This window comes from Acinonyx jubatus, chromosome B1 (genome assembly GCF_027475565.1).
Source record: "Acinonyx jubatus isolate Ajub_Pintada_27869175 chromosome B1, VMU_Ajub_asm_v1.0, whole genome shotgun sequence".
NCBI lineage: Eukaryota > Metazoa > Chordata > Mammalia > Carnivora > Felidae > Acinonyx > Acinonyx jubatus.
The window spans coordinates 7,367,544-7,383,724 of record NC_069382.1 but is presented as its reverse complement, the minus strand read 5'-3'; the positions used below and the strand labels follow the sequence as shown (position 1 = coordinate 7,383,724).

Genomic DNA, 16,181 nt, shown 5'->3' with positions numbered 1-16,181 from the left:
GCTGTTTGAATTTATCCCTGTAGTTCTGTTTTTTGGAATATTAAGAATAAAAAATGTCAATCAGAGCCTTCAGATTTCTACCAGAAAATAAGGGATCCGATTTTTTTTACATTAATGATCATTTCAATGGGATGACTGTATTTCTTCTACATAAAAATATTTATGCTGAAGTTTATCAACTGGAAAGCACTAGGAAGAGGCTTTTTGTGTGTGCGTCCCAATGACATTTTCAATCTAATAACTTGGATCATACTGCAGCTAAGTCAAAAGAGGTTAGTTCCAGAATCTCTGGAAATGAGATTGTTCTATGAGAATTTAAAGGGTGATGTGGTCACATTTGAAAGTCATTATCATATTCAGCATCCAAATGACATGAAATTGAGTCTCTGAAACACACCAAAAAAATATCAATTCATGTAGTTCCCTGAGATGCTAAGGGTTGGAGCAGGAGACATGACAGGAGAGAGGGAGGGGGGGTCCCAGGGGCGGGCCACAGAGATGACTCTCCTTAGACACCTACATGGGGGAGGGGCAGAGAGCCAGGGCCTTAGAAGGGTGACATGAGGGGGAAGCCAAGGAGCCTGCTTTGCTTTGGAAGTTGCTTTAAGGATTACTCCTTAACATGAGGTCCCCATTCCCAGCCCATTACCCTTGTTGAAACACTGAGTACAAAGTCTCCAGTGAACTTCTTGGCCAGACCTAAGATCCTTTTTTAAGCCTCATTCTTTTCGTTCTTAGTCATTTGACCCTGTTTTGAACACTCAGTATTTCTTTTTTTAAGTTTATTTACTTAGAGAGAAAGAGAGAGAGAGAGCACAGGGGAGGGGCCGAGAGTGACGGAGACAGAGAATCCCAAGCAGGCTCTGCGCTCACAGCGGGGCTCAAACCCAGGAACCGTGAGATCATGACCTGAGCTTAAATCATGAGTTGGACACTTAACCGACTGAGCCACGCAGGGGCCCCGAACACTCGATGTTTCTAATGTACTCACTCTGCACTACCCTACTCCTTGGCCTCTCTCTCTGCTACTTCTCTGTTATTTTTATTGGTTCCTGTAACCAATTCTTCACCTTGAATAATCCCCCCAATATTAGCCCAGTCGTGACACATTCTCCCTTTCCTTTATTCACGTTTGTTGAGCTCACACAAGATTCTGTCTCATATAATCATCAGAACATGTATCCCCTGCCCTACTAGCTCAGGTACTAATTTAAGCACCTGATTAAATACAATCACAGACTGATCTCTTCACTGTGTGTGTGAATCCGTGTGACTTTATCTCAGTCTCTGTGTGCGTAAATCGCATTGGCTCATTTCAGATTGGAAACGCCTAAAAACAGAAAATATGAGTGGTAACTTGAGCACATAGTTTAGGGTCAGATCTATGTTCAAACAGCGCTGTTACTCATAATGAATGTGTACAGGTCACCGAAGCTCTCTGAACCCAAGTTTCTTTATCTTAAAAAACATTTTTTTTTTTTTTAATTTTAGAGAGGTGGGGTGGGACAGAGAGGGAGGGAGACAGAATCTTAAGCAGATTCTGAGCTCAGCAAGGAGCCTGTTGTGGTGCTCAAACTCACAACTGTGAGATCATGACCTGAGCTAAAATCAAGAGTCAGGCGCTTAATCAACTTAGCCACCCAGGAGCCCTCCAATTTTCTTCATCTTTAAAATGTAAATAACAATAATAATGAGTGTGAGAGATAATAAAATAGTAAACAAGAAGATTTATATAAAACATGTAGCATATACTGGATTTTCAATAAATCACTTCCGCCTGCATTTTTATTATCTCTTGTATCGTCCATTCTAGAAACACATTTTGGTTTGATTGATTGACTGAAACTAAAAAGATGAAGACAGTCGGGATGTACTGGGCTAATCAACCAAATATCATCTCAATACCACATCATCTCAACATGGTCAATAGCAAAAGTATTTAGACACACAATACGTTTCATGTGTCTTCCAAATATTAATAAAGTTATTCATGGTTTATATAAAAGGGTCTAAAATGTGAAAGACACAACATTAGTTTCTATTTGATGAGTTCACTTACTGTGAGTTATTTTTATTTAGCCTTAATTTTTACTTGGTGGTTACTTAGGGATGGTAAACATTTCCAAAGGAGAGTATATTCCAATGCAAAAAATAGAGGTAGAGATCAAGAAAATCATTAAAATAAAACCTGGCATCTTGACAACAAATCCTACATACTGGTCAGTAATATTTTTCTCCTACTAAAACCATAGGAATCTAAATTCAGTGCCCCAGTGAGGGCAGCCTTATTTAAATAAACGTATTCCTCAACCCGAAAGAATCCAGGCCCCTGATTAGCTGATGTGGAGATAATTATTTATAATAGCACTTACTGGTAAAGAGGAAGGAGTGAAACCTTAGATGCACACTTGGATGTGGCTTAGGCGGGTTTTACTTCTGATTCTAAAGCACCGCGGTGGAAGTCAGTGCAGTGACTCAGAGCATTGTGATGGCCCAGCTGTCCGTGGGCGCGTCTCTCCGGGTGCGGTCACGCATGAGTCCCCATGCCAGAGGGAAAACTAACTGGAAGGTGATCGTCATGTAATGACTTAACTGACACTGTCTTACTACCAGTGAGAGAGAGGAACGTTTGGTTCCTTTCTCTTCCATACCTCGAAGTGTAATTTCATTGATTCCCAAAGTGCATGTGAAAGGGCACACCGGGTCCAAGGAACGGCCAAGAACGGTCTAGTTCTCTGCCTGTGAAAACAATACCAGCTCAGAGAGAGCTCAGTCGTTTCTTTCTAATGTGTTGACCTAATTTATTTTTCTGGGAGCCACTCGGTCACTGGGGAAAGAAGCCTGCTTCATTGGGCACCTTTATTTTACAGCAATGTCTCCTCTGTCTTAGGAATGTTTCATGGTAGTAACTCCAATCAGATAAGATAACCAGCATAAAAAGCATAGACGAAGGTAGATAAGCATGGAACACTTACCAATATGTGCAGGCATCCGTGTGCTCCTTTATCGTATCGATCCACTTCTATTCAGTCTGTATGTTAATACGTGTTATTCTGGAGCTTCTCAGAAGGATTGGGACGCATACAACACTGAACAATGACCAAACCTGGTCATAAAAATGTATGAATAGGGGCGCCCATATGGCTCATGCAGGTAAGCATCTGACTGTTGATTTCGGCTCGGGTCACGATCTCACCGTTCATGAGTTGGAGCCCCCGGATGGACTACTGCTGACAGCTCAGAGCGTGCTTAGGATTCTCTCTCCCTCTCTGCCTCTTCCCAGTCGTGCTTGCTCACTCTCTCTTTCTCTCTCTCTCAGAATAAATAAATAATTTTTTTTAAGTATGAATAAACTCCCTGTGTAATGTGTCATTTTTTATTTTGGTGTTTTCTTTTTGACTTAGGTGCCAAAAGGTTGCCACTCTACATTATTCTTCTTAATAATTTATTCTATTTGTCTTTCAAAAATATAGCTTGCCTAAGAATGCCCTTAGAGCTACTTGCAATTCATTCACAAATTAACTCAAGTTAGGGTTAAAGATTACAGGCCAAAAAAAAAAAAAAAAAAAAGAAAATGACAGGCCTATGTGGTTTTGCTTGTTTTCGGACTATATAAAACGCTTATGTTTATCTGATAGGTCTCTTCATATGCCACCTCCTCCAAGAAGTCTCCTCTGACTCTTCCCTAGGAGGATCAGGCCCTTCCTCTTTGGGCTCCCGTGATGTGATATTTATCCCATACCCCTGTGCTCCTCTAGACTACTGATCCTTATGGCCCCATCATTACATTCTTCTTTGTCTCCCCAGCGTCCAGCAAAATATCTGACACCTAAGTAGGTGCTTAAAAAGTGTTCTCGAGACGAATGAACAGTCTAAAATTATGACTCGATGGCCTTCCAATCTGTCCATTTATAAGAAAAAATGTTTTTTCTGATAAAGTGAAAGCGACATGGTTAGCTAATTGATGAGGAGTCCTTGAGATCACGCAGCCATGGCCTGGAATTCACGGACTCAATTTCATCTTCCTATGATGAAAATCGTCTACGTTAACAACGGGAACCGCACGCGCGAAGTCTTCGGAGCGTTCGTGACCATTCGAGGCCGAAAAAGGAAATCATCTGCAAGCGGATTTCGGCGCCTGGGTTTTGAAATCCGGAGCAGGGCGGCGGGGGGTCGTGCCACGCGGAGCACGGAAAGTCAGGAGCCGGGCGAGCGGGCGGAGCACGTGGTGCGTGCCCTGGCTTCCACCGAGCAGCGTCAGGCCAATCGCAGCGTGCGGAGAACTTTTACGGACGGTATAAATATTTTGAGCTCGGGGCATCGTGACCAGCTGACGCTTTCCTTCCTCAGGACCAGCTGTTCGGGAGCATCCGGAGGAGAGCCGGGCACGGTTGAGACTCGCAGCGCCGCCGACGGCCCCGCAGGGTTCAGGTGCGGCGATGTCGCTGTTAGAAGAGAGCCGGCCGTTTGCTCAGCAGCTCTCCAACGTCTACTTCACCATACTTTCGCTCTTCTGCTTCAAGCTCTTTGTGAAGATCAGCCTCGCCATCCTCAGCCACTTCTACATCGTCAAAGGCAACCGCAAGGAAGCGGCCAGGATAGCAGCTGAGTTTTATGGAGTCACCCAAGGCCAAGGTATGTTTACGATAACGCTCTGCCGTCTGGAGCCGAGGCTAGTTATGCTCCAGCCGCAGCCCGAGGAAACCTCGCGTGTTTGCTTTAGGGGCCGCTTCAAAGCCCACTGTGTCGTTAAATTCACCCCCCCCCCCCCCCCAGGCCCCTTACGAAAACATTCCTTAACCTCACGGCTCCAGGAAAAAGAAAATCATTTTGCCGTGCAAAGGCCTGGGTTCATAAAATCGGGGCATCCTGGCCAGAGAGATTAGTGGAAACCTACCATGGAGGATATATTTCTCTGTTAAAAAAAAAGAAAGAAGAAAGAAAACCCAACTCTTGAAAACCTTAAACATTGCATTGGCCGCGCTGTAATTCTAGAGGCTTCCATTACCGATCGTACTTCAGTTGTCCTTTAACACGTCCCCGGATTTTTATGATTTTTAAATCAACTCTTTAGTCGATTGTGAAAAAGGGAAAGGTGAAGGTTGTGTTTGTTTTTCACAGCGTTTACTTTGCCAAGATTAGAAAATAAAACACGGCCTGCGGAATACTAGGATTTACGGCGTGTGGTTTTCCGGAAGGAGCTGTCATTGCTTTGCCCCAGTGTGTAGAAACTTGATTATAAGGGGATAGGAACATGAATTAACAAGTTTTTTTGTGTGTAGCCAAGGACATCTACCCATGTTTCTCAGGAAGAAACTGAAGTATGAGACCAAACGAGAAAGTCATTTTAACCATAGACTTTAAAGGTTGTAAAACCATTTCTATTCTATTGGACTGATATCCTATACAGTAAAACAGGTGTTATGGTGAGCTTCGGGGTGACATTTTAATTTCCTTACAGCCTTTTGATTAATTTCTGGTTTGAACATCATCAGGCAAGTATGCACACTTCAGAGCCCAGATACCTCTGAAGTAGCTTAAATTTTCAAAATCCAAATGTACCATCAAGGAATGAGAAAACTTAGTTTTTTAAAAAAGAGCACTTAGAATGGAAAGTCTGCCTTCTTAAAATCTGCTTTTCTACCTTTTCCATTTGTGGAATACTTCATTTTAGAATCTAGGTTACTCTGTAGGTACGTGGAAAGCTGAATAAAGGTAGAAAATCTTTTTTGGTATGTGAGGTGGATACGAAGTCTTTTTTTTCCCGGGAAAGAGTGTTCTTATGCAAAGTGAGAAAGTTATGTACTCAGTTCAAAGCGTGGAAAATCTAAACGCCAGTATGAAACTCACACAAGAAGATGGGCTCCAGAGGGAACAGGCAGCACGTAATTCCTTGCCCAGCAGCCCAGCTTTGGACCGGCTGTAACTATTTAAATGTGGCGCACACTGTGTTGGTAAACGGAATATTTTGTTTAGAGAGCAGCAAACATAGGAAACTAGATTTGAAAACACAAACCGCATTTCTAGATACAAGATTAAATCGATCGTACACGATCGTAAGGTGATAAAAGTTCTTCTCATGGCGGCCTGGAGCCCATTACTTCCTAGTCAAATCTTGTCTACCTCTTAGGAGAATTGCCAGACATAACATAACGCGAAATATTGGCTAAACACCTACGCTTTTTGTGGAGTGACAAAAAGCGTAGATGTGTAGAGAAAGCTATGGTAGCTCCTTATGGTCCACAGTCATAAATAAGTGGAGACAATTGTCTCCTCTTTAATGTGATCTCAGTGTGCTTATGCCAGAAGGTCACAGGAATATAGGACAAGCCTTCCATGTTCCCGTCTAGTTTTATGAGCCTGCGTGAAGATCTATGAGAACTCTAGGATCATGTCCCCAAAAAAGAAAGAAAGAGGGGCACCTGGGTGGCTCAGTCAGTGAAGCGTCCAGCTCTTGATTTCAGCTCAGGTCACAATCTCATGGTCTGTGAGTTCTGACAGCACAGAGCCTGCTTGGCATTCTCTCTGTCCTTCTTCCTTCTCTGTCTCCCTCTCTCAAAAATGAATAACCTTTTTTTAAAAAAAGAAAGAAATCAACACTCATTAATGGAAAATCTTTTCCTGGGAATATTAATTGGAAAAGGTTTTGAAAAATTGTGCTTTGTGTTGTTTTAATATTATGTCGATTTAACAAAATTCTTCTTTCTCATATCTTGTATTAATCTATAAACAATAGAATATATCATTATAATTTTTATTCAGTGCAAGCATAATTCGTCTCCAATTTTATTGTAATATTAGGAGGATAGGCAGGTACCTAATGAACTTTTTTTTTTTTTAACTCTTGACCTCCTACCTCTAAGAGTTAATTTTTCTTTGCCTAGGAAATTATTTATTTCTCCATTTTAACATAGCTCTTCCTTTTATTTCCTACAATCAGACTATTTTCATTTTGTTTGTATTTTTATAATTAACTAATCAAGCTTAATTATCTTCATTTCATCTAGCAATTTCCTCCTGCCTAGGAAAGATTATCACCTTCATTCCACTTTGAATTAGGCTTCTCATTCCTACTTTCAAGACTTAGCCAGATTGTTCCCCAACATTTCTAACGGAGAGTTGCCAAATTCCATGAAACACGAGATGATGTATGTATTTTCATGTCTTTCACAACCACAGAGGACTCTGTTGACAACATTCTGGATGTCCTCCCCACGAGCCATAGTACTTTGGTATGAAGGAAAAAACTTGTGTCTTACTAGATGCTGTTGCAAATCAGCTCATTGTATTTGAGCAATGCAGGGTAGAGTTTTTTCTTCAAGTACTTTCCAGTCAGGCTTGGGACCAGGGTATGATTACACAACGAGAATGCCAAAGGCTCAATGGCAGATGAAATAGCTTAAGATTATTTCCTTCTTGATCTCTTTGCGATGCCAATGAAATTTACAAATCTGCCTCTTCATCTTTTATACTGGAGACTTTTATCAACTCCGCCATCGCATTGAAGGGACCTATTTATTGTACTTTTCTATATAGCCACCCCCCCCCCCCCCCCCGTATCATTGTAGCTGTTAAATGTCCTGGTTGCAATTTCTAAAATACGAGACGACTAGTCTATTTTTAAAGCTAGCCCTATACTTTGAGACTAACAGTGAGGCTAACAGGAGTTGACAGATGTTTTCAGCTATGGTATTAAACAATACAGACAGCCAATGCAGCCAGTGAGGGTGTGGGGGAGCACAGTGATTTTACGAAATCACTCCAAGGGCCTAGAAGAAGCCATGAACTACTAACGAATGCCCCAAGGACATGTCAAGAGACGGCATCTCTCTTCCGTTAAGGGTAATACTTTTCACATTCTATCTTAGGCTCTGAAGAAAGTTCAGAGGTTTTACCTACTAGCGGATAGGGCCAGTTCTAAGCACCTGTTTTTGAACACCTTTGGTAGCAAGGCACTGAGAAAGCAAGATATAAAAAAGGCAAAATGTGGAGCGCCTGGGTGGCTCAGTCAATTAAGCATCCAACTCTTACTTTTGGCTCAGGTCGTGATCTCACAGTTCGTGGGATCAAGCCCTGTGTGAGGCTCTGTGCTGACATCATGGAGCCTTCTTGGGATTCTCTCTCCCTCTCTGACCCTACCCCTACTTGTGTGCACACATTCTCACTCTCTCTCTCAAAATAAGTAAACTTAAAAAAATGCAAGATGTATTTTCTCCACCTGCTGGTAGTTTATTCTAATTGAGGAGGCTGATGTTGACTTGACCCCAGGAACAAGCGGAAACATGGATTAGGGGTGCTCATAGAATATTAAGAAACAGTAGACTTAACTAGAGCCAAGGTTCAAATAGTAGGAAAGTGATAATAAATTGGGCACAGATATGAAAGAATTTTTTAAAAATTTTTAAAAAATTTATTTACTTGAGAGAGAGAGGATGGGGGGGGTCAAGGGGCAGAGAGAAGGGGAGAGAGAGAGAGAGAAAGAGAGAATCCCAAGCAGGCTCTGCACCATCAGCACAGAGCCTGATGTGGGGTTCAGACTTGCAAACCATGAGATCATGACCTGAGCAGAAATCAAGAGTCAGACTCTTAACTGACTGAGCCACCCAGGTGCCCCACAGATACAAAAGAATGTGAATGGCAGGTTAAGCAGTTCAAACTTAACTTTGAAGGCACTAGGACTCACTGGGAGTTTCTGCTATGAGTGAAAGGGGGAAATGGGAAAACACATGTATAGAACCTTAACCTGAAGTACGTGTGCATGTAGTAGCGATCTTTGGAGTTGGACAATGAGACAGGCTTGAGGGACGTAAGCCAGTTAGGCTCCTGCCTTGGGGAGATGTGGGGCCAGACTTGCCTGGTGGTGGTGGCGTGAACAGAAAAGAAGAATGATGATACAAATAAATAAGAAGAAGAAAAAAGAAACGAATCCGATGACACCTTTAAATGGCACTGGCAGAGAGGGCAGAGGTTCCTTTAGGGTAACTGTTTGTCTCCCAGAGTTAGACATGGACACATCTAAAGGAAACGTCTGTCATTCAGCAGAGGGACTGATGAGCCACGGAGGTGAGCCTGCAGTTCCCAGCCAAAGCCACTGCAGGGGTGGGGGGTGGACCCCTCGCTGCTAGGTGAGTCTGCGGGGTCACTGCTCCCTCCTGTGAGACATCAGGGTAAATCAGGAAGTGGGGGAACTGGAATCTGAATCCTGGCCTTCCATTTGAGTTATGTAAGACTTCTGTTCCATTTTTTCATCACCAAGTGACCTTGCCATTATGATCTGGCTCTTCCGGGAGGTGTGTCTACAGAAAGAGAATGAGCTGGCTTGCCCCCACGGGTGTTGTGCTCTGACACTCTGCTTCTTGTTGTAAGTTAACATACTTGGATCTTGACAGCAGTCTTTGGCGTTTTGTGCTCTTTGAGTTCTAAGCCCGCCTCCGGCGTGTGCATTTCCTCCCACTTTGCTGATAGATCGGGCTGCTGAGGGTGCAAAGCCACGGACCGGATTTTGCACTGTGGAAAAATTCACCAAAGTAATGTCTCCCTGTGAGGCTGCTTGGAACACAGTCTCATGACATGCAGACTCTTCAGGGACTGCTTTGTGTTCTTATGATTTCGTGAATTTGGTTTTAGGGTGACCATTAAGCATGCAACCCTTTTTTTTTTTTTTGACGTATCTGTTGTTGAAAATAGGCTCCAGTGTCCATGTGCCACCAAAGGCCAAATGGCAAAAGTGCCGCAAATCTTGGAGAACAACGTCAGCTGGGTAGGAAAAGCAGCTAGAATTTTATGCAATGTAATGTCATGTTTTCCTCCATCAAAAAGTCCATCCTAGGTTTAAAAACAGCTTTAGGAATTTAACTATATGTCAGATGCCAACAACTCCAGCAGCAGTAATGTTCATCTTACCTGTACTCAAGGAGCAACTTATTCTATGTAGTTTTCGGTGCTGCCGTGTGGATTGTGTGTGGGGTTAGTTATGTTAGGAACTTCCTCAGAATCTCAGCAGTGAAAAATTTCAAGAGGCAAATCTGTAGGATGACTTCTTTCATGGTGTGCGTTATATAAAGGTGTAAAAATACCGTGAAGATGTGACAGCTTTGGGCACATTTTCTATACTTAGATGGAGCTCCAGGTAAGAATAACTTGAATCAATAGAACTGTTACCTGTGACAAAAGACACGGCATTATAATCAAAAGTGCTACAAAAAAATTTGAAGCAATTTTCATTTTGCCCAAGCTCTACTATTTTTTGGAAATGTCAGAGCACTTTTCTGGGAAGAGACCATTATAATACTGTGAATTAAAAACGGAATCTGGGAACAAAGTTCCAGGTTCACAAAGAGTGTCGTGTTTTTAATGTTAGTATCTTTGCTCTTCCTCTGTATTTGGAGAAATGAATGGAATTTTGGAATTAAAGAACTTGGCCTACTCATAACTTCGCGAGGGGTTGGTTTTCCTAGGAATATTCTTCTCGTACCTTTTGTTTCCCTCTCCCTTCCTTAGGTCATTCGATTACTTGCTCCTTTATTACTTACCGTGTTTACTGGGCTAGGCATTAAGGACAAACTGTACGAACGCACCACAGTCCCTTTCCTAAAGGTGTGTGTAGTCTACTGGGAGACAGATTGATAACCGAGTAGTTTAAAAACGTGGGATGTGCTATTTTACAAGGCTAAAGAAGAGCTTGGGGAGCAAAGAGGCAAGAGCGTAGGGATAAGAATAGTTCTGCCTGTATTATTATTATTATTATTATTATTATTATTATTATTATTTCTGACTCACATGTGTCTTGCCTAAATTTTTACCTAAAAGCCCTAAGTTTTATTGTTAAAAGAATGTGTTTTTGGGGCGCCTGGGTGGCTTGGTCGGTTAAGCGTCCGATTTCAGCTCAGGTCATGATCTCACGGTCCGCGAGTTCGAGCCCCGTGTCGGGCTCTGGGCTGACAGCTCAGAGCCTGGAGCCTGTTTCAGATTCTGTGTCTCCCTCTCTCTCTGCCCCTCCCCTGTTCATGCTCACTCTGTCTCAAAAATAAATGTTAAAAAAAAAATTTTTTTTTTAAATAAAAAAAAGAATGTGTTTTTAGGCAAGAATAAGTATGTTTATTATTTATCCACTAAGGCTTTTGAAAAATAACAGGTATTTTAGTAAAAAATTTCAAAATGAATTTTGCATATATTGATAGGAGGCACTGTTATAACCAGTTCTATAGTTTTTATATAATAAGGACAGTTGAAGAATAAAAAGTAGGTCTGGACCTTCTGTCTTTGAATTTACTCTGTCTTTTAGAAGATAGTAAGTTAATGAAGTAAGTTTTTTCTTGTTAATTGGCATAACTGATAACAGTTGTGAATTTAAATCAGTTCGATAAGTACTTGGACGCCTATTTCCGGCCCAGTGTCCTTGCTACACGCACATAGATGAATACATGTGTCTGTATATTAGGTATGTGCACCTACAGAGAGATTTATATATTTACCACATGTGCGGCATGACTTCCCTTATGAGCAAAAGGAGACTCGGTGATGTGGGGCCAAACGGCACATATATAACAGTCAAACAGCAAGTAAGTAGAAATCCATACGGTGCTAAGATAAAAACAGTTCAGTTCCGTAATGAGTGTTTTCTAAGGAAGTGCCCTGAGAGTATCAGGCCCTTCATCAAGAAGGTGGGGCTTGAGAGTCAATTTCAGAGGCAGACCGCATCTCGTTATGCACGAGTGGCGATGACACCCAGCTGGAGATAAGCGCAGAGAGGACGTTTAGAATGTGGAACTAAGCAAGCCTGGTTCATCTGGGGCAAAGCTTGATGGGTAAATGTTAGATAAGGATCCATAGAGGGGCGGTTGGTGCCAGTGTGAACAGTAAAGGCACGTCTTTTCAAATCAGACAGCCACAAGTAAATAGTTCTTAGCAAGAGCTTTCTGCTGCCTTGACTGGAGTCAGGCTACACAAAAAAGAGCCGTTCCCTAAGGATGGAAGTAATTACCACCGGAAGTATTTTACAGAATCCTTGGTGTAATGAGTTAATACGTCCCTATGTGTACTTCACAAACTCCATCTCAGAGAAGACAAAATACCTCCTCCTCGTGGAATCAGCAGGACACGTCTTCGGAGTGGCTCTCTGGCGGTTCTGTGGATTCCGGCAACAATTTAGCACATTAAGCTCATTTTCCAACCTAGGGAGAAGACAGGAAGGTTTGTCCCCAGTGATAGATGAACCATGGCATTGAGAGCAGGTGGGGTATTTGGAAAGCCTCTTCATTTGAAACCACCCTCACAAAGTTGTTTTTTTTTTTTTTTAAAGAAGAGTTTGCTTATGGAGTCCGTAGAACTTTTGGCATTTCTTCTCTACCAGCTGCATGAAGAACAAATCATTCATTCTTTCCAGCCTTTTCTCAGCAGCGCTACAAAGGAGACCGTTGGCTTTTAAGACTGCAGATGCCCACCGGATAGCAGATTAGGGAAGGAGAGTCTCACAAATTATTAAATTGCCAACCCTTCCAGGTGGCCTGTGATTAAACCAGTCCACTCTGTGAAATTTAGGTTTGGGGACAACATCTATTAGAATGATTTTTTTTCTGAATCTTCTAATTCTCCATCAGTTACTGTGGGACAGATTAAAAAAAAAAAAAAAAAAAAAATCTGCCCTCTAAGTAGATTTAGGAGTTTTCCAGAAGAGCCTGTGGGATGGAGAGGCTGTGTCAGCGTGCAGGGACAGGGTTCCCGGGGGGGCCCCTTCTTCTAAACGGGACAGCCCTACTTTTATGAAGTTTCAGAAGGTGGACTTTCAGAGGAATTTTTCTTTAAAGAAGGGATAAAATGGTGTTTACAAATAAACGGTGTCCGCTTGTTTAAAATAGGATGTAGGTCACATTCATCTTCAGGGAACCTAACCCCCTCATAAAATGAGTCACAACTGAGCAACCTTTCAGCATTCTTTCCTAAGGATCACAACAACGGTAAACATTTTGGGCGCGTCAGGAATGTGGGCAAGCATGGGAAGTGGCAGGCAGCCATCCTGTCTCCCTGAGGGCAGCTAAAATTTCCATGCCACCGTTACCTACTGAGCAAAATAGAAACATTCAGAAACACAGCCACTCTTTCCAGAAGGCTGAGAGTCTTAAACTATGGGCAGAGGACAAACAAACTGAAACGTGATACCGAAGTGCCATTCATGCTCTTAAATAGAAACGCTGGCTTAGTCTCAGTCATCAAGCGTGCAGCTTGGTTTAAATGAAGACGGACGGTGAGAGCCATGGAAGTTAAGGCCCGCGGAGCCTCTGCGCCCTCATAATGCCGCGCAATTCCTTGTCAGTTGGTAGAGTCGACTGCTACCAAAGCGTGGGAGGAAGCTATTCTAAAGAGTTCCCAACACACCACAGCGGCAGTCAATAAGGAGCACGTAAGTTGTGAGTCTGGGGCGAACGGAACCCCTTCGTAACAACCAAACACATCTCTGATGATCTGCTGAGGAGACCGATGAGCTCCGTCTGTTTTCCACACCACCTCATTCACTAGAGTAATGATGATTCCTATCATCCATCAAGGGCAAGTAATACAGAACGTTCAGCACAGTGTGGAGCACCAAATGAATTTCTGAATTTGGAAGCGTTGGGTCTGACTCCCCTCTCTATCCGGAATGGGGAATTAGGAAAAGGATAAAGCGCTAGTTCCTTCAGAGTTCAAACCCACAGGATCACACAGCTGTTGAATCTGGGAAGGAATGAATATTTCTTCATAGTGACTGTCCAAGAAGAAAAAGGACGCTAAACAAAAATGTGAGCTTTGTTCTCTCCATTCCGCCATTATGATGAAATTGCTCATCTGGTAAAATCTAGTCTAGAAGCCAAGTTTTACGGCTACTTACAGTCACTCAAAGAAAGCAACAAACTAAGAGTGATTTGGGTTGGAGAGACTATCTCCTGTATAGAGAATATTAAGTCCTGAAAAAATACTTTTATACCTAACTGGCGTGATGGTCTAGGAATGTGGAGGAAAGGGGAATCTGTCTAAATGCGCTCGATGTTTAGGGCCCGTTGGAAGTAATAATATTTTTTAAAGGAATTTTGATTTATGAAAATTAATTAGATGCAATATTAGAGATTTTTATAATCATTTCAAGGTTTGTTTTAAATAGCACACACAAATGACCACAAACCTGGTCCTACAGCATTGTAACAAAATATTTTGATTATTAAAAAAAAATTAGAGTTTTGAAGGACAAGGGATTTAACTAGAAGGAAAAGGAAAGAAGTTTGTAATTAACCTGAGGCTCAAGAGGCAAACATAATTCTTGCCAAATACTTGGATACTGAATTATAACAAGACTGCAGGGAAATACTGCAGGCAATTATACTTCTTTATTAAGCAAAAAGTCACTTGGTCTTTGAAATAACAGCCAGTGGCATATAAGAAAAACAATGCCTTGGATATTGAAGAAACTCGGCAAAGACTAATGGAATAAAGAAAATACCTTAAATCAGGGGGAAATGGAGTTTCAAATCCCATTACAGATAACAGTGATTTAGCCATACATAAATTATTCTGTCATGGTTCTAGCACCTTCCAGCTGTGAGATCTTAGGAAAGTTGTTTAAAGTCTGCAGCCTCAGTGTCTTCATTAGTAAAACAGACAGAATGATATTTATTTCAGAGGGTTATTGTACATTTTCTATGAGATATACTTTAATTAGTTAAACCATTCGTCACAGTGTTGTGGACTATAGTTACTCTGTAACAGTGAGCTCTTTGTACGCTACTTTACAGTTCTTCAAAAACGGTACAAAACTGCCCACAGTCTAGTAGCTCAGAGAGGCATCAATAAAAAAAGATAGTGAAATTATAAATTTTTTTAATGTTTATTTGTTTTTGAGAGAGAGAGAGACAGTGTGAACAGGGGAGGAGCAGAGAGAGAGGGAGACACAGAATCCGAAGCAGGCTCCAGGCTCAGAGCTGTCGGCACAGAGCCTGACGCTGGGCCTGAACTCACAGACTGTGGGTTATGACCTGAGCCGAAGTCAGATGCTTAATAAACTGAGTCACCCGGGCGCCCCATGGTGAAATTATAATAAATGGTGTTTGCTGAACAGTTGCTGTAAGCACACAGTAATGCTTGGGCAATCTGCCCACCGTCGCATTAGCTCTTCAGGTAGATGGTCTCAGAAACTTAAGTGGTTGGCTTTATTCACGTGTTTATTTAAGAATAACCAACGGAAGGGCGCCTGGGTGGCTCAGTCTGTTAAGCATCCAGGTCTTGATTTCGGCTCTGGTCATGACCTCACAGTTCATGAGTTTGAGCCCTGTATGGGACTCACTGCTATCAGCACAGAACCCGCTTTGGATCCTCTGGCCCCAGCCTCTTTCCGCCCCTCCTCCGCTCACTCGCTCACTCTCTCTCTCTCTCTCTCTCTCTCAAAAATGAATAAATATGAAAAAAATGAATTACTTGCAGACATTTCTTCTGCCATCTTACTCTGTCAAAGGAACTCTTGTTGACAGAAATCCTTCAGACGGGAATGTTCCTGGGCCAACCTGCTCACGGCTCTGCTGTAGGAAAACCTCACCTTTCCCGCAAAGGCATCGCTGTAAAAGCACAATGGCGTATCACAAATTTCTCTTTGTTTTTCTGGGGTGAGGGCCATGGAAGGAGCTGAAGCTGCTTCACCTCCAAAGTATCACAGCACCAGATACTAACTTCTCTGCCAAACTTTCTTGCCCTTTTATTTTCTTTCCTCTTAATCCCTGGCAGCTGAAAAGGGAGGACAAAAAACAATAATGACAACACGAGCCCTGAAGGGCTGAGTCAGCTTGTGGAGGGATCCGGCTTTTTCCCTTCATTTTCTGTTTCTCTTTGCCAGCCAGCCTCTCCAGGAAGCTAGCAAAACATAGGTTTTCACTGGACATATCTTATAAAAAGCATTTGTTTTTCTTTCTCATCAGAAGGGAGAAAAATAACCCTTTTATAAAAAAAACAAAGCAGATTATAACTGGAAATAAGGACGTAGGATTATTTCATAGACCCACTGAAAAAGCTCAGAGCCTATCAGTATTTTAAATTGTCTGGGGCCCTGTGCACAGGTTTGCAAAATATCCCTCCACGAGCTTCCTGGAACACTTGCTTCTTTATGAGGTTAGTGCAGAGGTTATCTGAAGGTGGCTATGCCTCTGTTGAGAAAATAATAAATC

General features: G+C 42.2%; 1 protein-coding gene and 1 long non-coding RNA gene across 3 annotated transcripts in view; one reads left to right on the top strand and one right to left on the bottom strand.

Moving 5' to 3' along the window:
* The first annotated feature begins 4,305 nt into the window (after positions 1-4,305).
* ASB5 (ankyrin repeat and SOCS box containing 5) overlaps positions 4,306-16,181 on the top strand; it is a 55,930-nt gene continuing 44,054 nt past the window's right edge. Inside the window, exon 1 of one of the 2 annotated variants that reach the window (XR_008295800.1) lies at positions 4,306-4,635. Coding sequence is in view for 1 of the 2 variants with exons in the window: in XM_015074193.3 (XP_014929679.1) it covers positions 4,440-4,635 (196 nt within the window). In the remaining variant the exon portion in view is untranslated. The remainder of the gene's footprint in view (positions 4,636-16,181) is intronic. The other variant, XM_015074193.3, reaches the window with a different exon arrangement.
* LOC113604619 (uncharacterized) lies at positions 8,458-15,640 on the bottom strand. The gene is made up of 3 exons (XR_003426586.2): positions 15,442-15,640; positions 12,075-12,173; positions 8,458-10,161 (listed from the first exon to the last, which is right to left on the bottom strand). It is a non-coding gene; the product is annotated as an uncharacterized LOC113604619 (long non-coding RNA).